The sequence below is a fragment of the Lissotriton helveticus genome, chromosome 3_1 (assembly GCF_964261635.1).
Source record: "Lissotriton helveticus chromosome 3_1, aLisHel1.1, whole genome shotgun sequence".
NCBI classification, from domain to species: Eukaryota; Metazoa; Chordata; class Amphibia; order Caudata; family Salamandridae; genus Lissotriton; species Lissotriton helveticus.
The window spans coordinates 626,013,036-626,038,003 of record NC_136061.1 but is presented as its reverse complement, the minus strand read 5'-3'; the positions used below and the strand labels follow the sequence as shown (position 1 = coordinate 626,038,003).

At 43.2% G+C, this 24,968-nt stretch overlaps 1 protein-coding gene across 3 annotated transcripts in view; it reads left to right on the top strand.

Moving 5' to 3' along the window:
* TKFC (triokinase and FMN cyclase) overlaps nt 1–24,968 on the top strand; it is a 348,508-nt gene that overhangs the window by 183,087 nt on the left and 140,453 nt on the right. For all 3 annotated transcript variants that reach the window (XM_078680630.1, XM_078680628.1, XM_078680629.1), the window contains exons 3-7: nt 9,103–9,292; nt 9,743–9,853; nt 15,523–15,704; nt 16,438–16,516; nt 17,101–17,190. In XM_078680630.1, coding sequence (XP_078536756.1) covers nt 9,103–9,292; nt 9,743–9,853; nt 15,523–15,704; nt 16,438–16,516; nt 17,101–17,190 — 652 coding nt within the window. The remainder of the gene's footprint in view (nt 1–9,102; nt 9,293–9,742; nt 9,854–15,522; nt 15,705–16,437; nt 16,517–17,100; nt 17,191–24,968) is intronic.

Here is a 24,968-nt window from a genome sequence, read left to right as displayed (position 1 = left end):
CTTTTTGAAAATGAAAGTTTGAAAATTAAAAGTTCAACTTACCATACAACAAATGGAAATAAATAGAAGTCAATGAATACAATTTTCTTCTAAATAAATACAAATAAGCAATCTAACACAAGATTCTCATTGGATTATTTCACTTAAGATTTGAACGCTATACAGCGGATTGAGAGCTGTGCCTAGAGGGTTATCCCCTAACCAGAGGATACTTCAATCAACAGATTTCTGACCACCCTAAGCCAGGAAATCTTACTGGACCTCAACTGCCCCAAAACTTCTTCCAAGGCTCCTCGGAGAAGTAGAAGTTTGAGGGCTGACTAAAGTCTTTACCAATACATTAAAGATTTCACCCCCACTACATCATTAACTCTCTTTAATCCATGATCTAGTCGTAAAGTATTATACCCTGCAACTGATCATTTTTTTATTCAACAGCAATCTACGTCCGCAAACAATCCTTGGTTGAACATCCGAACATTGTTTTCAGAAGTAGATTGTTGTTGAATAAAAAATGAGGCTCTTCATCCTCTCTGCTCTTAATTGTCCAGGATCTAAACGCTCAGGCCAAGGAAGTTAAATACACCTAGCGAGTTCTCATATAGTTTCATTGATACCGTCTTCTTGGCCGAGTCATGATAAATGCAGAGGAAAATAAGGCTGCAGAATTAATAGAACTATTAAAGGGCCTCTGAAAACTGGTTGACTAGAAATGTCATGGTTGTTGAACACTAGTCACTTTAGCCACTTGTACATTTATGTGGCAATGCTAATAGTCATACTGATACCTACATTAAGTAGATGGTTTCAGTTACTATGAAGTAAACCCAATGGTACCTACTTATTGATGGCTGTGGTCAAAGTCTACAGCCCCACATGCAATCCAGATCATGAATTACTACATTGTTAAGCCCCCATTCATTTTGTTCATGCCAAACTGGATCCCTGCACCTCTATTCAGCATGTGCTGTGGCCAAGTAGAGGGTATATAGCACCATGTATTGACTTAGGTGCAGTACCACAATAAGGCTGAAAAGCTGTTAGTCACTGCTCATTGGTTGCAAGAAGCACCTAACACCACCTTCCATACACATACTCAGCTGGCAGACAAATGCAAAATCTCTTGGCCACTCCGATTCCCAGTTCCTGTGCTCCCGCAGCCTCCCTCGGGAAGTCAGCCCCCCACTCTCCTTGGAGCCCTGTCTCCTGAACACCCCCAGCATATGCAGGAATACAGGGACTAGTCTCATGACCTGGGGACTAATAGCCTCGCAACCTTGGGAAGTTGAGTTTGGAAGCCTCAATATTGCAGAGTCGCGGAGGCAAGAAATCAGCCAGGAAATGGTCACCACAGTTGTGCGCGCACAGTGCAGCAATGAGCATCTCTGGCTGCTTCCGTGGCGCACACGACGTTCAAGCTTGAAGGCACAAATATTATTTCTAGAAAGGTTGTATATTTCTGCTTCATGAACTGGCAGTTACTAGCCTTGGTCATGCAGCCCAGGGATTTCTACGGTATATGTTGATACTTTCCCCGAACTCAAAGCTCTAGCCTCGAAAAGTTTGAATCATGATTGTAAGTAGCCTCTTTTCGAAACATAATGGTCCTGTTGAAACAAAAGGAACAGAGCTCATAGTGGGCATTTGCGAGCCAAAGAAAGACAGGCTGAGCTTGCATCCTCTTTCACTTTGCAAAGTCCAGGCACAGAATAAAACAGCAGCATTGCAGATGGTTGTTAACCACTCTGGAGAGCATTTTCAATGCTGTGCATCATGGCCAAGGTTAAAAAAAAGCCCTTGACTCTGCCACTTGCTTTATTTTGTAGGTACGTGCACCGCACATGCACATGCACATGCCTACAGAATGAAGTGGATACTTTTTGTTTTTAGGTCTCGCCTACGCAGCGCGCAAGCACTGCTTAGGAGGGACCTCTTGGAATCGCTCTATACTTTCTTGGAAACTCGTGCATGTTTTGCACTGTTTTCAATGAGTACTCGTGCATGCAGAGTGTTTGCCTTGCGGGAGCAAGCAGTGTCACCATCTGTTAGTAAGTATTCCGCCTGCCGCTGCTCGCTCCCTCAAGGCAAACGCCGTGCTCGTCTTTCAACCCTTTTTATCCTTTTCAACCCAAACATTTTTTGACATCATCAAAGCCTCCCCGCCTCTCCTCTGCTCTGTCCCTGGCACATTTAAGTGATGAAGGATCCAGACACGTATTAGCAGGCATGGCATACTGCAAACCTCCACAAGTCTGACTGACGTTCTACGACTCCAAACTTGCTAACTGGATTTTTCATAAAAACGCATTCCAAGTTGAACTCAAGTTAAAGAGATGTTAAAAAGCTGCCCGGGCGCCGCTGTGAATTAAGGTTTGAGGCTGCAGGTGTGGGGCTGCGCCTGGCACGGGATACGTATGATACAACCTAGGGTCCGCGTCCGATAGTTGTAGACATAGCATCCGGACACCGGCAGGGTGGTGTTCATGCCTCGTGTCATGCCACTGCCACACAGGCTGCCTCGGTCTGACAGCTGCTCTTCCGAGACAGAAACAAGGTGTGTGGGGGTGGCACAGAGTGCCGGGGACGCGCGGGCTCTGGGCAACTGATAATTGCCTGCTTAGACTGCAGGAGCCCGACCCATGCCAGGCAAAGTCCTAATTGAAAGTGACTCTCCGAAGCTGCCGGGCCCTCTATCAGCAGCTAACAAGATAAGACAAGTGCTGAGAAACGGGGGGGGGTCAAGGGCTGAGCAAAGGGGTCTGCCCGTGATCTCTCCATTTGCCTGTGACATTCCTCAGCCGCCACCCCTGAGAAAGAGCCACCTCTACTAGAACTCACACGACTGACTTGTTTCCAAGGCCTTCCTGCCAAAAGTCGCGCATACACACACACACACAAACACACACATTCAATGCAGAAAGTTAGTACCGCAAAAGGACACATCAGCTCCCATCAGCACCGCCTCCAAGACTCATCACAGACAAGCATGTAGCAGGACACAAGACACACAGCACCCCAGACACACCCACCATGACACAACTTGGACAGTCACTTGCTACCAAGACACGCTGCACCCAGGCATGCATAACACATGAAACAGCACCCCTCATGCATCCAACATAACCCGGCTTTAGAGTCAGCAGCCATGCTGCTCCAAACATCACTTGTCACCCAAGCGCACCACACACAGACTTGCAGAACACACTAAACACAACACCTCAACATTCAACACAACGCAACCTGGCCTTAGAGTCAGCAGTCATCCTGCTCCAAACATCACTTGTCACCCAAGCTATGTGTGTGCTATGAGAATTCTATACCTAATATTTTACACAATTTCTGCAAAGGTTGTACGAACACATTCAGGGGTCACTGGCTAAGAATTATAACTAGAACAGAGAAAGCACACAGTCATATTATTGCGCTGTAATAATGTGAATTTGTTTTATTTGTTGGAAACTACAAAATAAAAAAATAAAAAATTGTTTGAAAATAAATATTACTAATCTGGTGCAGGACTGTGAAATACTAGTTAGCATATACTATATGAGTTTTGAAAAAATGTAACTATTTGGGTAACTCACCAAAAACGAAACAAGCATTGGCATAGAAAATAGGTCTCGCCTTTGGGACCGTGTAAGTAAAAAAAAAATGAAGTGTAAGACTTAACGTTTACATTTACTGAATCCTAAATATGAAGTAAATGTAAACGTGAAGTCTTATACTTCTGTTTTTTTTTTTACTTACAAGGTCCCAAATGTGAGACCTATTGGCTATGCCAATGCTTGTTCTTTTTAGTTACTCCTCTGAGTTAGAGCAGTAACTCAAAGAAAGAAAATGTCTAAAATCGCGCGTAATACCGCGCTTTAGGCGCACCAGATTGGGCGGCTAATCTTTTTCAGTCAGAGCAGCTACCCTCTGGAATGCCCTTCCGTTCATTCTCAGGGACACCAGAGACCTTAGCCGTTTTAAAAAGCTTCTTAAAACTCACCTTTTTAACCAAGTTCACTAAAATTATGCTGTGCTTCCTTATGTGATTTCTCTGTGGTTTTCGCGCCAGGATACTCAAGAGTAATTGTGCGCGTAATAAATACTCATATAACATATAACATAACAAATCATGTTTTTTGCTTTTTTTTTTTTTTTTTTTTTTAGCAGTCAGGGACCAAAAGCAAACTGTGGAACGGTTGGGGGAGCAGCGAAGCAACATAGGAAGGGTGGGGGATGAATGATGAAGCAACAGAGGGTGGTGAGGAACGCCGAAGCAATACAAAAGGGGGGCAAAAGCAACAGGAGGAGCGTGAGAACGAAAGCAACATGGGTGTTGGGGAAAGCAACACAGAAGGTCGGGTGAGGGGAATCAATGGAGAGAGCCACACAAGTGAGCACAAGAGGGAGGATGGCAAGGAGAAGCGGTCGGGCAACAGAGAACAACGAGTGCAGAGGGAGAGACTTACTGGAGGGAGACGGCTCAAAAACACATGCGCTCTAATGGGGTTCTTTAATAAAAAATAGTTATTGAAAAGCAAGCAGTGAAGCAACGATTCCAGCCAGTAGTCGGAAAGTCCAGAGCAAGTCATCATAAATAACAGACTACAGAAAAGGACCAGAAGGCCAGTAAGGACTGGACTTTGGCTACACAATTCCCTGAACATGCAGGATAAATGACTGCGCAGGGAAAGGCCACTGCTGTGAGGGGGTTGAAAGGTTCCAGGAAAGACTGTGGAGGTTTGCATTGTAGAAAACTAGGACAGTATACCGGTCACAAAGAGATAAGTTGGGGAGCCCACCCGCCACTAAGCATTTGTGGTTGCTACCTGAAGCATCATTCCTGAGAGATGCGAATATCGGCGGCATCAGCCCAGGAGTCACATATTCTTTCAATAGCGCCTTTTGGAACATAGGTTTTTGCTACAAGTGTTTCTAACTGTAGCCCTTTTTTGAAGTGGTCTTTTTTTTTTAAACGCACGACAAGGGCACTTCGATACTGGAAGTCATACATCAGAAGTGCTTTACGTGCAATTTAGATACATTGGCAATGCCAGTTGGTCAGGCCTTAAAGGAATGCTGTATGACAGTGTTTCCCAAACTGTGATCCGCGGACCCCCAGGGGTCCCTGACAAATTCCCAGGGGGTCCGCAGGCAGCAGTTTTAAAAGCACTGCTAAGTTTCATGTTTAATTAGCAGTTTTCAAAGAACAATATAAGTGTCAAGAAGATAACTGCAGTGATTAATGTCCCTGCTGGAGAGAGATGAGAGGTTTGTCCAGTGGCAGCTTTGACTTATCTAATGTAGCTCATGCAACACTGCATAAGACGGATGTGCCCGGTCCTGAGAAAGCACTAGAGACAGGCTTCATTTCTTAGCGCCGCTAGGGCTTCTGTGGTAAACAATATGAAGTTTATTTCAACCAGAAATGTTTTTTTTAATGGCGTGGTCTTGAAAATGTGCTTCTGATCAGTTGTTTTATTTTTGGATCAACGTCTCCCCCTGTTTAGCCTTGCTCCTGGTGCCAAGGGGAGAGGATGTGGGGTAAGGGCCAGAGATGGCAACATAGGAGCTGGGGAAAAGGTTTGAGCCTCCGCGTCGGCTGAACATCCTGTGATTCTGGGCAAATCACTTAACCTCCCAGTGCCTACCAAAAATGAATGTGTCATTGTGTAACATAAGTGGCCCTCGTGTAAAGTGCTCCGATACCTTTGGGTCGAGGTTGCCTTTAAAAAACTGCAAAAAGTAAACATGCAAATGAAATACATGTGACAGAGGGGCTATGGAGAGATAAGAGGCACTGTTGGAGGGTGATAGTGAGGGAATCATTAAAGAACCCCCAGAAAGATTGTCGTATTCTGGTGCATAGTCAGGTCTTCATTTACTGTTTTATTAAAAAGCTAATACAATTCAATATATGATGATAAATGTGTTGTAGACTGCACCATTGTTTACTACATTTACCAAATCCTCCTTTGTAGTGGTCAGGCTCACTCCATGCACTTGGTGTGCACCGTATGGGGACTGGTCTGAAATCATTTGCCAGGGCTGCTTTGGCTTTCCAGTCTGGCCCTAGCAGGAGCAGGAGCCTCGTACTGCAAAATAAAACCAACCATTGAAAAGTTAGTCACGGAGATGCAGCACTAACCTTCCATTAACTTTTTTCGTTTTCTTGCAAATTCTTACAATATAAAATACAACAGAAGTGGCGGAGAGTGTCGCTAGCCTCCTTGGCTTAACAACACACTCCGCCACTTTAGAAAAGCAGGGCTGCACCATATTTACAAGAATATGGTGCAGCCCTCCGTTTTCCCTGCGCTGGCGCAACACTTAACAGGGGAAGATTGTTTATGTACAGGAAGGTTCTACCTTCCTGTACATAAACAATCTTGAAATGTCGTTTTGTCACTTCTATGTGTGCTGCTTAATGCAGTACACATGGAAGTTACAAAATGTCATTTTCTTTTAAAGATTGTTGATGTGCAGGAAGGGTCACCTTCCTGAACATAAACAAACCAAGGCATTTTGCAAAAACGTGGAGAAATAAGCCATTTCTTCTTGTTTCGCCAAATTAAGACCAGGTTTTACCTGGTCTTAATTTTGGCGCTGCATCCCATTTACGCTGCCCTTGTAAATAGGGGACAGCGTCAAAATCGATGGGTGTTGCAGGGGAACGCCCACCGCAACACCCACTGCCCACCCCTTTCACGCTAAGCATTGGGTGAAAGGGGGTCTTATTTACAAGGCACAGTTAAGCCATGTTAAGTGGCTTAACGCTGCCTTGTAAATAAGGCGAGGCTCCTATCACCATGGGAATGTCACAAAAAGTGATGTTCCCATGGTGATAGGGGCTTGTAAATATGCCCCTAAAATCATTAGTAATTCGAGTATTTGTTTTGTGTGCACATGTGTGTTAATTGTTTTTCAAAATACTGTTTGAAACAAATTGCTTGGGGGTCCCTGGCTTCCAGTGGTGACTCAATGGAGTCCTCAGGAGTCAAAAGTTTGGGAACCACTGCTGTATGGTAATGTGGAGCATTACAAGTAGATAGTGTGGGAATGGATATGTACTTGTGTAGCAGCAAAGAAATGCAGAATAATATTGATGTAGATTAAAAGGTAAGATGAGGGTTGCACTGGCAAGCCAGACTTGAAAATCCATGTAGGTTAATGACTGCCTTCCTCCTCTCTGTACTGTTGCCAGAGAAAAATCACCATAAATTATCAAGTTATCTAAGACGCTTTAATAGCTTTACAATGCCATCTGTGTGCTCCTGAAAATGCAAGGTCAGACTGCTCGATAAATAAACAAAACTATCATAGCTGGGTGAAGGGCAAGTACTCATTTGGTTTAGCCTACACAGTGCATGCACTGTGCTACGAGATGTTTAGTTTACAATTCAGTGGGCTTCCAAACCCCCTCCCCCCCCCGCCCTCCACAGCATACCATTAGTTATTTTCGTTGTTGCTCTCATTTGCAGTCTTTCAATTATTTAGCTCCTGTATGCTTCCTTTCCTTCCTGGAGCATAGGCCAAGTACATGTGTTCTTCCTCATAGTTGTTCTCACTCTTCTTTTTGCAACACACTGTTTTTGCAATAAGCATTTCAGTATTATTCCTGAAAATAATTCAATTCAATTTTAACCAAAGCACATGCTTCTTATTTATGTTGCTTTCACCCTATCTGACATCTCTACTGACTCTTTAGTTACTTAGACACACAACTGTACCACTCTACGCCACTCTACTCTACCCTACTCCACTCGACTCTACTCTAGGCCACCCTACTCTTCGCCACTCCACTCAATGCCACTTCAGGGCACTCCACTTTATTCCACTTCTCTCTACACCACTCCACTCTACGCCACTCCACTCTGCACCACTGTATGCCACTCCACTGTACTCTACTCCATTCCATTCCACTCTACTCTACTTCACTCTATGCCACTCCTTTCTTTGCCTCTGTACTGTACGCCTCTATACTCTACATCACTCCATTCCATTCCACACCACCACTCTACTCCATGCCACCACTCTACTCCATGCCACCCCACTCTATGCCACTCTACTCCATGCCACTCTATGCCACCCCACGCCTTTCTACGCCACTCCACACAATGCCACTCTACTCTATGCCTCTCTACATCACTGTACACCATTCTACTTTACACCACTCCACTCTAGTCTACGCCACTCTAAGCCATTTCTCGCCACTCCACTCAGTGCCACCCTGCAGCACTTTACACCACTGTATTCCACTGTCACTTTATACCACCCTACACTGCACCTCTCTACTCTATGCCTCTCCGCTCTATGCCACTCTACTCCAGATTGTGCCACTGCACTCTGCTTTACTCCAATCTACTCTTTCTGCCACTATACTGAATGCTACTCTAGCCTATGCCACCCCACCCCACTCTACCCTATGCCACTCTACTGTAGAACACTCCACTCTATGCCATTCCACTCCACCCCAGTGTACTCCACTCCATGCCATTCTCTTTTTTCACAATGCCACTAACTTTTAACCTTAATGAACAACAGCCATGCTGCTGTACCACATGGCTCAAAGACTTTGGCTTTGCCAATGGCTCTCACATAGGCAAGACATATTGGCTTGGCCAATGCTTGTTTGTGTAAGCACACAACTTCTACCCAATCAAAATCATGTACTCCTTGCCCCCAACATGTTGGAGGAGTAAAAGCCACTCTCTAGTGATTTGCACATAATTGTCGCATGACAACTGATCTGTCAAGCGGACAATAGAGACAGAATTGAGCCAGGTAAGATACTCTGGACTAGTTTAGTAGTGTACAGCATTAGGGAGAAAGTAACATTTATGGAGAGTACATAAAAAGAGTATGGATCTCAGGAACAGACATTTCTTTCACTCGCTGATTCCTAGGGGCAAGCCTATATGTTTCTCTCACTAGACTACAGAGCAGACCAACGCTAGTCACTGACCACAGCACAGACCGTGCAGATGCCTGGACAGATACAATCATGGTACCATCTCTTACTGAACTGCACCGCAAAGTTAGAACCTGTTCATGTAGTACTAAGCACAGTACCTGTTCGTTTGTTTTCATCGGCTTTCTGTGTCTTTGTTGCAGGTTTCGAAGAAGCTGCTGAACTCTGTGCCCAGCTGTGTGGATGATGCTCTGGGTGGACTGGTATCCTGTAACCCCAATGTCCAGATCCTGCAAGGACATCGTGTGGTGCTGAGGAGAGACCTGAAGGAGCTCTGTGGCAGAGTAGCTGTACTTTCTGGAGGGGGCTCTGGACATGAGCCAGCCCATGCAGGTACGGAGGACTGGAAGCACCTCCACAGCTTGGAGAAAGCTTACGCTGCTGCACTTTCATAGAAGTTGAAAGAATTTCCTATGAAGGCCAACAATACTAAAGTGCTGTGGGAGAACACTGTCACGGTACCGAAGGGAAGAAGCTTGTGATGCTCGGGCCCTATTTGTTCCACAGCACTGCTGGGGTTATTGGGCTGTTCCTATTCTGCTGTCTGAATGTTCACTCTGTGGATAATCTCTCTGCTAAAGGACTCGCACTGTTGGCATTGGGTGCTGCTGGGAGGAAACGGGTAGCTAGCATCTTGACGCGACATGGCTGGTGGGAACTTGTGTCACAGAAGCTGTTTCGGGAATTATGTGCTGAAGTAGTGGAAGCTGTTGTGGGACGATCAGTATAACCATTCTCATAGCTCCCACTCCAGCATTCCCCGTTTTTCTCTTTTCTTTGAAGGCTATGTTGGCAGAGGAATGCTCTCCGGAGCTATCGCAGGAGCAGTCTTCACCTCCCCTCCAGTTGGCAGTATTCTTGCAGCAATTCAGGCGGTGGCCAGAGTTGGAACAGGTATGTGAAGAATGGCTATGAAACATATTTTCAGCTTTCTTTTATTTTGATATGGTATTTATGAAATGTACACCTTGCTTTTGGAACCAGTGGAGTGTAATGTAGTGCATAGTGGTGCAGTACATTGCAGAGAATAGGTTAAATACATCAGGGATTATAAGAGCAGGAATTAAAAAGCATTACAGAGTGCACATGTGTTTACACAGCAGATACAGGGTTACCTGCATTTGTGTTGGCTGGCATAAGAGTGCAAGGGAAATATGAATTTTCTAGAAAGAGAATCTGGTGGGGAGATTTCCTTAGGAAGAGATATGTGGGTCAAGTATGGTACCATTTAAGACTTAGTTTCTCAGGTAGGTATAATGGCTAGTTGAGAGTTACAGGGAATCCGTCAACAATGGCTTGCAAATAGTTGTCTGGTGTCAAGGGTTACCAGGAGTCAGGAAGGCTGGTGAGTAAGTATAGGGCACTGGTCCACCGAGAGAGACGATACTTGAGTACCGAGACTCCCCCATGCTGATTACAGCACGAGGGAAATGTATTACATTTCCGAGGTGACCAGTGCCCCTTCCTCCTGACTGACCCTAGCGCGAGTTTGTAATCTAATTGACAGGGTGACCAGTGCCCTATACTTACTCACCTGCCTTCCTGACTCCTGGTACCCCTTGGCACCAGACAACTATTTGCAAGCCAATATTGATGGATTCCTTGTCAGAGTCTGCATGACCGACGATAAGGTCACCATACCATATCAAGAAGAACTTTCCTAACCTTCGCCCAAATGTAAATGCCTGGGTCCCCAGAACCCCTTGTCCTGAAGAGACCCTGTAACTCGAGAGGGTTGAAACGTCATCGACTACAAAAGGAGGGAGAGTCCTAGGACATTAGAAATGTTTTCTGATAAGTAGATTGAAACTTTATTCCATAAGGGACCTCCCCCATTACTCCAAGAACCAACTGCTTCTCTTTATTAGTCACGGTATAATATGTCACTGTTGGTTATGGTCACTACTCTGGGGCACATAAGTCACTTGAATCACTTTTTATCTTGTATATAGTGTGAATACACAGCACTTGCTTTACTTTTCTTTCATATGATCGTCCTGCGCAAAATAAAAGTTATGCCCATGATTGGCTGAAGTGATTTGATAGAAATGTTGTTGTATGCGGGCTTCAATTTCAACATGCATTGGCAAAGCCAATAGGTCTTGCTTTTGGGACCTTATAAGTATTTAGTTATGCCGCACATTATCCTTGGTGGAACAACATTAACTGTTGCAAGACTAAACACTTATAAGGCCCCAAAGGCGAGACCTATTGGCTATGCCAATGCTTTTTTTTTTTTTAAAAGGACAAGCAGTGCTATCAGGCTCCGGCTGCCACTTAAAGTTAGAGAGAGGCGAGTAGAGAGAGAGAGGTGTGTAGAGAGAGAGAAAGAGGTAGGTAGAGAGAGGTAGGTAGAGAGAGGGGTAGAGAGGAGGGTAGAGAGACAATCTGAATGCCATAAGAACAAGACAAAGAATCTGCATGTTTGTGTCTAAAGTAGCAGTACACCTACTTGTTTTGTTTGTTTGCAGATAGGTGCTAGACTGAGATCGTTGGCCTTCTGCACATAATAAAAACAGACATTAATAATATTTGTCTTGTTCCAGGAATAAAAAGGCACACTGTCCAGTTGTCTAATCCTGGACACTTTGAATTGTTTCTCAGAGTTCATCAGCCGTATGTCCCTGGTGACTGCTGCTCCTAGTGCCAGAAGCTTACATAAAGGAAGGCAATGGAGGCCATTGCATAACAGAAAATGCTTTCGGAGGAATAGGCCAAAGAAACAGGGAAATAATAGTATTGTTACATTATTTTTTTGTAGATAATATTGGATTCAATGGAAAAAAACATTCTTGATAAACTAAAATGGCACATCAAAACTTTAAATAGTTTTAATCTTCAACAAGATTTTATTTCTTCTTAGTTTGTAAATATTGACACGATACACCTTCTGTTTAAACTTCAAGCACTCTTGCAGCATAAAAGAAATGTATTCACTTTAATGCATCCTTCTCATGCTTGGCTGGAAGCTGACTTGTGCGTGTTTGAAAAGCTAATTTGCCTCCCTTGAGTGACTGGGTGGATTATCTTTCTAGTACTAAATGTAATGTTATGTCAACTATCAGCTTAGAACTCGTTCTATGTCCTAGAAAAAAAAAAAATTTCCCGAGCACTTAATGTTGTTAAATGATGATGTGTCCATTGCAATTGTGTAATTAGTGTCAAGGTGATCCGTCTCTTGCGACTAAAAAATGCCCAGTGATTTCAAGCGCTATCATACATAAATTAAAAAAGCGGGGCCTTTTTTTCTCTGAAAGTCTGCAGTATGCGTTTCAGTGTATTTTACTAGTCCCAAAAACATATTTATTCATAGCCCTTTGGCAGATTTGCAATTGGCCAAAATCAATATTTGTTCCGGTCTCTTCTCTGGATAGTACATTGAAATTCGCGAGTGTGCCACTTATGCAGTGATTTATATATCCATTTCTCTGAGTGACTCTGCAATTTTATGTCATCCTGTAAAGGTGCCAAGTAAGTGGCTTTGCTAAAATAATATTTGGAGTCTTCTTTCCCTGGTAGCATTTTACTTTAATTAATTTAGTTGTGATCTCCTTACTTGTCACTCTTTCATGTGGTTGCTGTTCTATGGAAGTATGAGCTGCTTTCATTCTTGTGAAGGATTTCAAATACTTGCTTTTGCCGATGACAAGTTATTGAGCACCATTTAAAATATTTGTACCCCTGTATGTAGCAATAATGATGAAAAAAGTGTCACTCATAGTCGTTGAATGTCACTCATAATTACACTGAAAGCATGAAAATGTCAAACTTGAGCAATCTGAAACCTTGGCAGCTATATTCATTTTAGTAGGCAGTAGGCATGGTGAAAATAAGTGGATTGCCCAGAAGCACAGGATGTTGAGCCGACGCTCACCCTTGTTCCCAGCTTCAACGTCGATAGCTCTAGCCGTAGCCCCAAGGCTCCCGCTGCTTGCTGCCTATCTGCCCATCCTGAATATGCTCTGTGGCCGCCATTCACAACTAATCATTCAGGTATGAGAGACAGGAAGTAATGTCCATTTTGAAGTCACATGTGTTTCTGATTCATTAGCTTGCCCACAATGCCTCAGTTGCATACTAATGTCACCTGCTTAGCTCACACTTTCAAAATCCGTGCGTAAATAGTTGCAACAAACAAGGTTTTTTTTTTCTTTGCACTTTGGGACGTTTAGTCCTGGATATATTATTATGGAATAAACAAGAATGCAAAGGAAAAACCTTAACTTAATATTTAATTAACGTATTAGACACGTATTCGTTAATGAAAAACAAGTACTGAATTAAAAGATTATAACGCTTTTTAAATAGCACTTCTACCGTTTTTAAGCGCTATAAATTATAACTGTCTATTAGCCAATTTAATTATATTCATTGTGCTGACTGTGTAACAGAGGAGGCCTCAACAGGATTCAAATAATCAATTTGGCATTCAACTCACTGGGCCATCCTGCGTTAGGCGAAGGAATTCTAGTGCTTAATCAGTTTCTAGAGCCTACGATTTCTGACAAATCTTTAACCCCTGTGTGTGTAAAATATAGTTCATCTGTTGAAGGGCGAACCCGCCGTACTAGCCGGAGAATAAATAAACAATGACCATGTTTTTAAAGCATTTACATTTTCCTAGCTAACATTAGGCAGACATTGAAACAAGAATGCATGCCAACGCTGTTGATGTCTTATTCGTTTAGCCTGTGCCAACTTTTTCTTGTGTTATTTTTCTGAAAACTGAGGCATTTTGTGCACAATTAATGTTGTTTCACCATTTACCCTTCCTGTGGTAGTATTTAAAATGTGGCTTTGTCGTCACTACTGTCATCCTCCTAGACACGGTTTATTTACATTGGTAGAACTGGGTGTTGACAGATGAATTTTTACTGTTATCAAATACTGTGTATCAAAGCCCGAGTCAGGGATCACATATCACCTTTGATAAAAGGGGTTCTGGCACAGGGTGAGTTTATAATAAGGTGACTGATCGCCAGCTATTACCCTACCGCACAGACAGGAACTTGCTGCACAGAAACTAAAAATGGATCCCGCCCCCAAAGCAACCACAAGCCGGCTGTTCTCCTCGCGGTGTTAGTCAGGTGAAAACGCTGACAACGGCCTTTGACAGATATTTAAAACAAGCATTGGCCGCGACCGGGAGTTGTGAGCGCGTGCACGCGCAAAAATTAAATTAAAAAAAACACGAGTAGTGACGCGAGTGGTGCACGCGCTCGATGGGAAAAAGTGCTGTGCACGTCGCGCGCGCTTGTGCGCTTAACAGCAAGCTGGTGGCCGGCAGAAGCCTGTGGGTAGCACTTTTAAAACCCAGTTACAAAATGTCTCGCCAGAGCACCGCATGCGCGGGCTCAGGCGAAACCTAAAAACGTTGATTGATTCTGTATAGAACCAATATAATAACAGTGTTAGAAGGATACAATTTGCCGTTTCAACTACAAACTCTTATTTGTATGCAAGAAACTAACACTCCTTGCGTTATTTTTACATTTGTTGTCCAAATGAGTTCCATGTGAACAATTGTTTGTTGGCTGATTAGCTATTCCCAGTTCACAGGGATATATAGGTTGCTCTTGTTCTTTGTTAAAATAAGAGTTTAGAGCAAACCCAGATATCGTATTGTATAGAAAATCATCGGCATAGAGGACTGATGTGAAATTCTCACTGGAAAGTTTGGACCAGGTTCTACACCTGATAGAGGAAGGTCTTTAAGAAGGAGGCTGATTTCATTTCATAAGTAAACTCAAAAGGAAGCGCACTGCAGTCAGTCCACCTCACGGGCTCTGCCTTATTATTTTGAAGATCCTCGACATTGCTAAAAATTAGATCTAGAATGTGACTTGCCTTATGAGTTGCCGGAAGCACTTTTTTGAAGAGACCTACACTGGTTCAAGACTCAAATATTTTGATCTTCTAAGCGGTTGGAAAACTACCCATGCACTCCCATCGAATCTGAGGTGCTTCAATCATGCTATCTGTGATGCTACCAACTTCTGTCTTCCACCCTTTTTCATGTACTCCTCTACATTGATCCACTTGTGTTGCAGCACTAATCGACCTTTATTTTAAACAAATTAGTATAGCCTGAAGCATCCTGTGAGCTGCTTGTGTTACAGAAAAAATATTTAAACTATTAAATACAGACAAATTAGGGATTTATCTTGTGGACACGTTTCTGCCATAATCTGGAAAAGAAGCAGCTCCAGATGCCACTCACACAAAATATTTTCTAGTTTTTTACTATTCTTTACTTCTTTCTGTGTTTGTTTACTATCTTAGTTTTGTGAAATGCTTACTCTGTGATATTACCAGGGCTTGAGTGCAGTCTGAAAAGCCTTAATTTCCTTATCGTTCACAAATGCAGTGTGTTGTTTTATTGGTCAAATGGGGCGCACTTCATGCCTCTGCAACATCTTGTCTCACAGGAAAGCCTGTGATTAAGATTCCAGAAGGGGAGAAAGCACAGAGAGGGAGAAGCTAGATTATTTCATGCACCTCTTCTGTTTAACCGTGGGAGGGAGATTTTGGTGGTTTTTACAGTGCAATGCTTTTTCTTGCAGCTGGGGTCCTCCTAATCGTCAAGAACTACACAGGGGACCGTCTGAACTTTGGCCTGGCGCTGGAGCAGGCCAGAGTGCAGGGCATAGATGTCCAAATGGTGGTGGTTGCTGATGACTGTGCGTTTGCTGCACACAAAAAGGCTGGACGGAGAGGGCTTTGTGGGACTGTGCTGATCCACAAGGTGAGTACCAGGTGCCTAGACTAACGCCAAGACAGGCCTTTCCATCACAAATAGAACATGCAGCTCTTACAACACTAAACCGTCCTTGGGATTAGCAGTAAGTAACGAGGCTGAACTTCGCCAACTGTGCTGCTTGTTTTTTCAGGTTATCTGCCCTGTGCCAGGGACCTTTCTGGAATGTTTCCTCTAGATGTACTTTCCTGATCCAGGCAGATCTATGGCAGCTGGCATGACTCCTGATCCCAATATGATAGGCAGGTGTCTAACAGATGTGACCATGCCATGGACCTCTGGCCCTTTGCAGGTCACTTGGATCCTTCTCTGAAACTCCTCAGCCAGGCACAACTGTCGGCAGCTTCTTTGCTTCTCTAAAACCCAGCTCCTGCAATAGTTGGAAGTTTGCCAGTTACAGTTGTATGTGCTGTGCAGCTGTAGTGGTGCTCCGGGGTGGTACACATTGGTGGTGCTCTGTGATATTTTACTTTATGGGTACTGTGTGCTATCTGGCATGATCATCATGCTATATGTGACATTAGGCACTGTGTGTGATGTCTGGTGTTAATGCTGCTTTGTAATACTTGTCATTATGGATGCCTTTGTGGTCTTTTCCATAATGGCTGCTATATAGCTGACATTTGCGATGCTCTGTGATGTGGCATTAGGGATACTTGTACCTGTCTGTGTTATGAGGCTTCAGGATGCTTGGTCATTTGTCGCCTTTGAATTCCTATAGATGGCTGGAGCTCTTGCCGAGGCTGGAAATTCACTGGAGGTTATTGTCCAGAAGGTCACGGCAGCCGCGGCTAAAATGGGTAAGTTTCAAAGACTGTAAAAGAGAAGATAGAGATTATGTCTGAAAAACACCCAAGTACTTGGAAATGCAGGGAGGTAAAGGCATTGGCTGCACATAGCACCGAGCATTGAGAGCTTTCACTTGTGAGGGCGTCTACAATGCTTCAGCAGCACTATGTGAACTCAGAATGCCATAAAGAAACCGAGTTACCTTTACATTACTCTGCTATTTGCTCTGTATATGGGATGCATAGGTGAGTCCCTTTTGTACTTGCTACAAAGAGTCACTAGATCCCCCTCGTGTGACATGGACACTTTGGTCACAGGAGTCCCTCTCCTGACAAATACATGATCGCGACAGAGATGAGCCCCTCTGCATCTAGACCTTTATATGGATGTTGCAGAAGGGCTCACTTGACAGAACTCAGACTCTTTCCTGATAGTGGTGCCTTTCTTTCTCTGGAAACTTCACCGGGGTTAACACAGTTGAATTCCAATCCCTGGCAGGTCAAGAGGTGTTTCTGGTGAATGCCTCCTCTTGCCAGGTATAAGCTGGACCCTGAGACTAGCCCTTCTCCTGACACTTTTCTGTCTTTAAATGCAGGTACTCTGGGGGTGAGCCTGTCCCCCTGCAGCGTGCCGGGGTCCGTACCAACCTTTCATCTTGCCCAGGATGAGATGGAGCTTGGGTTAGGTGAGATGGCATTTTAGAATCCCTATTCTTCTCTCCCCCTCCTGTCTCGTCTAGCACCAGTGCTGGGAGCACTGTGATAATTGCATCTAAGTAGCTTTGCAGCCAGATGCAAACGCCCCCTCCTCTACCTTCCCCCTTTACCTATGTCTAGTTTCTTCTCTATTTTCTATTCTTCCCTTTTCTGTCTTTTATCTAACTATCTTTGTTCCCTCTACCCTTTCTTCTCTCAACGTTTATTTATTTCCACCCTCACTGTATATTTGTGCTATCCTTTTTGTGAGCTAAATGATTTCTTTATAACACATTTTAACAGCTAGAAAAATTGACAAAATATCTTTCCCCGAAACAGCTCCCTTTTCTTTGTTTGGAACATATCGCAGAGCACTTTGCACCAACTCAGAAGCCAGAAGTACCGTTTGACCTCAACCCCACTCCCTGCCCTCGCAGCCACCAATGTAATTTCAACCCGGCCTTTAGGTCACTTAGGTCCGAACCTCATTGGCCAAAGACCATGACTGAGTAATGCAATGTTTAAGTAGAATCCCTCGATATTGAGCCCAGCCACTCCAGATCTTACCCTGCTTATTTGGGCAACCTCTAGCTATATAAATAGTGTTTTTCCAGGTTCACACATTTATCCAGACATTTCTTCCATTCCGTCAACGATGGACCCTCAACTTTTTTCCAAAATCTGGCAATATTGCGTTATGGCACCACTAACCTAATCCACACTAGGGTTCTCTTAAATATGTTGCCATCTAGGTCATCCATAAGGTGCAATAGGGCTAACCTAGGATCACTGGGGAGGGACCAACCCCATAACAACCCCCAAGGAATATCAGAATCCCCGTCCAGAAGGTACTGAGCACCCGGCAACACCAAACTGTTTGGAGAAAATCCCTTGATTGGTAAAGCAACGCAGACAGAGCAGTGTGGCACTTATTCTCCTTTTCCATAACCCAGATCTCATGATCTATGTACCCTGTGCAGGTATTTTAACAGTAAAGATCGAAATTGTTATGCAATAGCAGCCTCCAGTGGGGCTCCCAGCACTTCCAGCCAGTCATCATCCGTCAACTGGCCAAGGTCTTACGCCCAAGCCGCACGAAGACTAGGAAAAGAGACCGAGGCATGTGTGATAAGTGATTTATAAGTGTATGAAAGTTTGTAGGATCGCCTTGTCAAATATGCTAATTCACTTATCTTAATTGCGCTATTACAAGAGATGCAAAAAGAACGAAATTAAGCAGAAGTAAAAAAAAGAAGAATCAGTGGTTGCAATGAAGCATGGTTTTCATATAAATATGTAACTAGGACAACGTTTCATGATATTTTGTTTAATCCTCTGTATTTTATCTCAGTTCTTGCCAGGGTTGGAAAGTTTGTGAGACTCTTGGTAAATTTCTTTTCACCCTCCTCGGCTCCTACGCTTCCTGCCCCCCCCCCCCCAAACCGTATAACTGACTTTTTTCGTTCCCTTGTCTAGCACCTCTTGTTCTAATCTTTTCATTTTTAGATTTCAATAGCAACTTAACACTGGTAGTTTTAAAATTGTTTTTAAATGTATAGATTTTTTTAAATCGACAGTGTATTTCTTCAGTTTTGTTTCTTGATGCGATAATTGTGCTAATATGGATATTTCACAGCAATGGTTTTAATTAACTGTGCTAAACAAATAAACTAAACTATCTCAGTTCTGTTAGTTTATAAGTGAGACATGGCAGAGTGCACTATCGAGTATAGCTTGCGGTGTCGTATCTCATGTTGCAATGATTTGCTGCAGAGTGGTGGCAATTATATACACTAATAATGGCCTTTCCAAAGAAGTAAACAAGGAGCCAGACAGATAACTCATAAATATCTCTCGCACCTATTTTATATCCTGAAATGATGTTGATTGTCAGAACCTGAGCAGGGGCTACTGGGCCGTAGCTTTGTCAGTTGAGGTCATTTGCCACATGTGTCCTGGTGTCTGTTCTGCTATGGCTGTGCAGACTGGGCCAGATACACCCTTTCCTACTTGACTGTTAAGATTGTTAGGTTGACTAGTCAAAGGCTTCTGATGGAGTTAGTGTGAGGGACAAGAGCTCAGAAATCATCAACCAACAGACACAATAATGTATTGTCCGTCCCAGTGATCGTCTTTTGAATAAATGTGTACTTTAATCCCCAACAATATTTATTATTATACAGCACAATCAGGGGATTGTAACACAGGGTTAAAACTCTGCTTGAGATCTTGACACGCCACACCAGTCAGTGATACGGCGCCCCTCCGCTGACAGAGTTCAGCTTCAATAATCCCTGCCATCTAATCTGGCACACATTTCTGGATAGGCGCAGTTGCAGTTCCCTCAACCACCCCAACTGTATATCGACCCAAAACTTCAATTAACTTTTTACTTCAAGAGATATTCGTAAAAAAGTTCTTTGTTCATATGGCAGGCCTGAGCCCGCTACTGCGTCTCTAATATGCAGACAGTTTTCAAGCCCCGAGGTTACCTGCATCTGGGAGTTGCAGTATGGATCTGGGACGGACATATGCTACGGTCTGGCACCGGTGGCAGCAGTCGCACTTTGAGTTTAAAGACTTTGGAGATTTCGGTGTAGCAGCTCGCTCCTGCCGCTGAGCTCTTGGCTTCTTCAGTTGTGGCCTACCTAAGCTGGGTACAGACCGGACACTGGTCTGACAAGTTTACCCCTGAGCCTAACTTGACCTCTTGGATAACGGCATTTGGGTAATGATGTCAGCAGGGACTGTTATCTAAAGCGGGCTGCTTATCTTCTTTTCTGTAGAAGGGTTAATTGGGTTCACAACCATAACATTTTAGCGAGACTTGTGGGACCCCTTCCACACATGGGTCACACCTGACTTTGCTTCCTGGCAGTCTCTCGCTGGCTATTCCCCATACCAGGAATACGCTGGGTGTCTCCTCCTGGACTGTGTCTTCTCCTTCAGGGCCAGAAACACTCCTTCTGTCTCTTAGAGGCTGACAGGCTTCTAGCGGACCCTCGACTCCTCCTGCAGACCTTGCAGATGTCAGATTATGCCCCTTTCCCTCTGGGAGACTGTCTGTAATGCAGACCCCTGTCCTTGCCACAGAGCAGTCTTTCAAGTACGATGCAGAGCACACTCTTCTTTGTTCATGAAGAATTTGGAACTGGAACAATGTGAGGTGGTCTTGATACCAATTTGTAAAAGTTTTCAAGATAGGGGATGTGGATCCACTGTTTCAGAAACAGTGTAGATTGGTTCTCTTTCTTTTTTTTTTAATTTAAAACCCTGATTTTATTATGTCAATAGTCATATACGGTGCAGTGCTCATTAACCCAGGAAACACCTGCCACATCAGACATTGCAGATTATTGTCCTTGACATTTAATTTATACATTATCATTATAGTCATGAAGTACAATATAACTTAAACACATTGAACATGCACTACCACTCTGCTGCTTTTCGGTTGCCACCACATCCCCCATTTCAACAAATTAATTCCCTCACCACACATCCAGTCCCTAACCCTAGTGGCCAGCATATCAATGTAGATACAGAGGCATTCACTGGGTGCACCGGGTCCAAATCTAGGCCTTGATAATCTGCCCATCATTTCCAGATTTTGGGGTGCTTTTGCGGGCAGCCTCTAGCCTTGAATATTGGGGTCTCTAACCCCATGCTAAAATCCAGCCCATTTTTCCATGGCGAGAGGTGGCCGTCGCCTTCCACAGCCTTGCTATATCTCTTTTAGCCAATGTCAGCCCCAGCAGTAATAGATGTCTCTTGTATATGTTACATCCTATACCCTCCATATTATGCAAAATTGCCAATCTTGGTGAGGAGGGGAGCTCCCACCCCAATTTCTCCGCCAAGCAGGCCAGTACTCCCCTCCAAAATTTAGTGAGTGCTGTACAGTGGCAAATGGTATGAAATAGGGAGCCCTCCTCCCGGCCACAACGCAGGCACATCGGGGACGTCACCAAACCCTCCCTCTACAGCCTGAGCCCGGTTTAATAAACCCGGTGAAGGTATTTATATTGAATGAGACGCAAAAGCATTGCTATCGCTGCTCCCCTAGGAGAGGCCAGCGCGTCCATCCAATCATCTCTTAACTACTTGGCCAATATTCCCAGCCCACGCCTCTTTGAGTTTATCAAATGTAGTGGAGCTATGGGTCACCAGTGATTGATAGATCTTCGATATGACTGGATCTCTTTCAAATGTCGTTTTCTGGCTGCTCCTTAGATACGGCCTTTTGTGCAAACTGATGGCTCTAACAGCAGGAAGCAATGATGCTGGCTGCATGCAGAAGTATCCAAAACAAGGACACAATGAAGATTTCTGTACCCTGTTACAAGCCTTCTTGAAACAATTATCTGGGGGACACACAAACAAAAACAGTGCTTAGAAACATTCTCACTTTGAAAAACTAGTTCCACCCTTCATCCCTACCATCTACCAAATAGTAACAGTCAGTAAGAACTAATCAGCAGACTTTTGCTAATGCAGTCCTCCTTGAATTTTTAAGGGTAGACTTGTCTTCTGCGTCTCCGCCATCCAGCTACAGAAATGCAGTCTATATGCTTCTGCTGTCTAGGGGGTACTCTCCGTCTTGTGGCATGCTAAACCAGGGGCATCCGAAGTGGTTCCCACTAGTCCCAGTACTCACCCTCTCACCACACACAGTCGTACTACCATACAAGTGCTACACATATATTGCAGACACTCAAAATGTACAAAGATCTGGGGTCCACTTCTGTACCTGAGATGGGCACTCTCCATAACACAAAGAAAAAAGACTGATTACACTAATAAGTCACAAAAATATGGTACATTGCCACAACCACTTTGTTACTCATGCCCTGTATGGTAGGCATCCGTGGTGTGCTCCTTCAGGTCACAGAATTGGTTTTGTACCTTATTTTCTATGGTCAGACTTAAGCCTCTGCACACACGCTAGGGAGAAACAATAACGTCAGCATCCCAGTTTCTCATACAGGTGGGCATTCAAGGCAGGGTAAGATGCCCGTTCTTCAAGCATGGGGCATTCCTGATTTTACTTAGGATCAAACTGGGCTCTGTGCAAGCTAGCAACAAAATTATATTCTTGGAAAGCAGCTACTTTGTGGCACGTTTAGCATTGAATATATGGAGATAGGCGGCTTGAAAAAAGTATTTTGAGAATCCACAAGCCCTTCTAAGCTAGGAATAACAGGGCTTGTATTACCAAGCAGATATGCAACATAAGTGGATTCCTCTGTGTAAATATTGTGATTTGTGTAGTACAACCGTAACCACGAATGAGATACTCAATCAGGCATTTCCTGAAAAGCACAGTCCTTTTGTTTCTTCCCATTTCACGTTCAAATAATACGATTCCAGTGTAACTGATCCCTGAAAGTGCAGTATTTTAAAATTAAAGATTCACCTTGATCCGAGTTTGAGGGCGTTTTTTTAACATTTAATGAGGTTATTAGTTTAAAAAGTAGAGTTCAATCAGTCATATCTTTTTTTGAAGTAGTTGTCCCACGATGATGATGAACCAATATGATTTGCTACAGTTGCTCCTTGAGCTAGTTTTTCAGAGTGCAGTTTTTTAAAACAAGCACAAATGCAGCAGAGTTAGAGAGAGCTATGTGTAATGAGATGGAGGGATTGTCGGTCTTCTAGATGCATACCGAATCAGGTGATGCTTGGTTTAATATGACGGCTTATCAATTAAGCTGATAGTTTGGGAAATTCACTTCTCTGCTATACAAGTAGTTTCAGAGCGGTTTGAGGATATAAGTGAGTGCTTATGCGTCTATAAGCATTTTGATACTACCTTATGGATGTTGCTATAAAATCATTTTTGGGCTAAAGATACTAGAATGGGAGGGTTGATATTGTCATTTTGATTATACTGAGGAAAACCTAAAGTAGTACCTATTAGTTAATCTTGCTTGTACTACGTCCAGTTAGCAACTTTCGGTTCAATGAAAAATAAGTGTCCATGTGATGTGGTAAGTGCATGGTGAGATGTCTGATAGAAGTGCCATTCCATGGAAGACCCACATTTGCTGCATTGCCTCTGATGCAGAATTCGGAAGGGGGTATAACCTAAATTATTATTTTTGTTAACATTATAAATTGATACTAGAGTCCGGTTAATCATTTCATTGAATGGCGAGTTTGAGGGATCAGAGGGAAGAAAAACATGAGCAGAGGTAACTATGGGGGTCAGAATATGATAGGTCTTATATCATTGGATTGTGTTTGCCTTTTTGGAAAAAGGGTTTCAAGTACAACAGAAAGAAGAGTAGAATTACGCCTCCATGACTAGATCCCCTATGAAGATTGTTTGAGTCCCTATGAAGTATGTTGATCAGCTACCTTTTGCCAAGACCAGAGTTTTTGGGTCTGGTCCAAGATATGCAGTAGGTAAGATGAAGACTTAGGAGGCAGCATACTATCTCAAGGCTATGAAAAAGTATGCCCTTTCCAGTCCATAAAATTATTTCTTAGTGTTTGTGATTGTGGCATACCATGGCTTCGAATTTTTTAAGAAATGCTTACTCTAGTGTTGGTGGAATCTAATCTTCAATTCACACCGTTAGCTTGGACATAAGTGATAGAAGCACGCACCAAATTATTTAAGCAATCTGCTAGATTTGTTTGCAAAGCATTTGCAGTCTGTTAATAGGGGAAGTTGATTTCTAATTTTAAGGTTAGGGTGTTTTGCCCTGGTGTATGTATGTGTGACCATGGTTACCAAATAAAAAGTGGCTGTTCCAGAATCAGAAAAAATGGAATATACCAACTAATGACTTGAAACAAGATGGCAGTGAACAGACATATGGAATTCAAGTGCTAGGCCATTAGGACTTCTGGCCTTGTTCAATAAAAACATTCATGGAACTAAACTATGGACATGAGCATAGTCACAGGAGTCATGCTTGATGATTGATTGATAAAATCAAAATTGCCAGTCATACAAGGCATCAGTTCTGACCTCAATAGATAGTTTTATGGAATTCTGCACATGTCGATGCTACTTGAACAGAGTGATAATAAAACTAGAACAGATATTTTGATAAAACTCCTCTTTTTAAGAATGTGATCCGATTGCTGAAATGGTCATGTGGTATGGGCTGTGTTTGGAAAACTTCATAAATGAGAAGATTAATGAGCATTAAGCATGCATTAGAAATATGGCTTTATGGAAGCAGGCAGCAATGAAGCTCAATTAAGATGTCAGATTTGTGAGGGAGTTGTAAAGAAGCTGAATTACCAAAGAGAGGATGTGACTTACCACAGAAAATACTTCAAATGGAAAGTTGGCAGATTGACTATTTACAAACTTTCCGCCCCTAATAGATGAATGACGAATAAAAAAAAAGTTACATTCATATTTTGTTTAAATGGGCCATTTAGTGAAGAGAAAAGAACAGTGTCTTTACCCATTCATGCATCACTAACAATAAACATTCTACAATGTTTATTTGTTTGGTGATGTCAGCTGGAATTTTGGCAGCACTGTACTATCATACACTAGATGACCTTTTGAATAAGTGCATGTCAGAATTGTTTTTGAAAGGAATCTTAGAAGACTAAAAAAAGTAGGTCAAAACAAAATTAGGGAGAAAACCCAAAATTGTGAGAAGAGGAGCCTCGGGTGAGAAAATATGGCAAATGTAAGTTAGACACTGTGGTGGTCATTGTGCATACTTTTCAATGCTGAAAGCTCTTGCATTGAACAAAATACATGAATTACCCATGTATAAAAGGGGTTATAACCCTG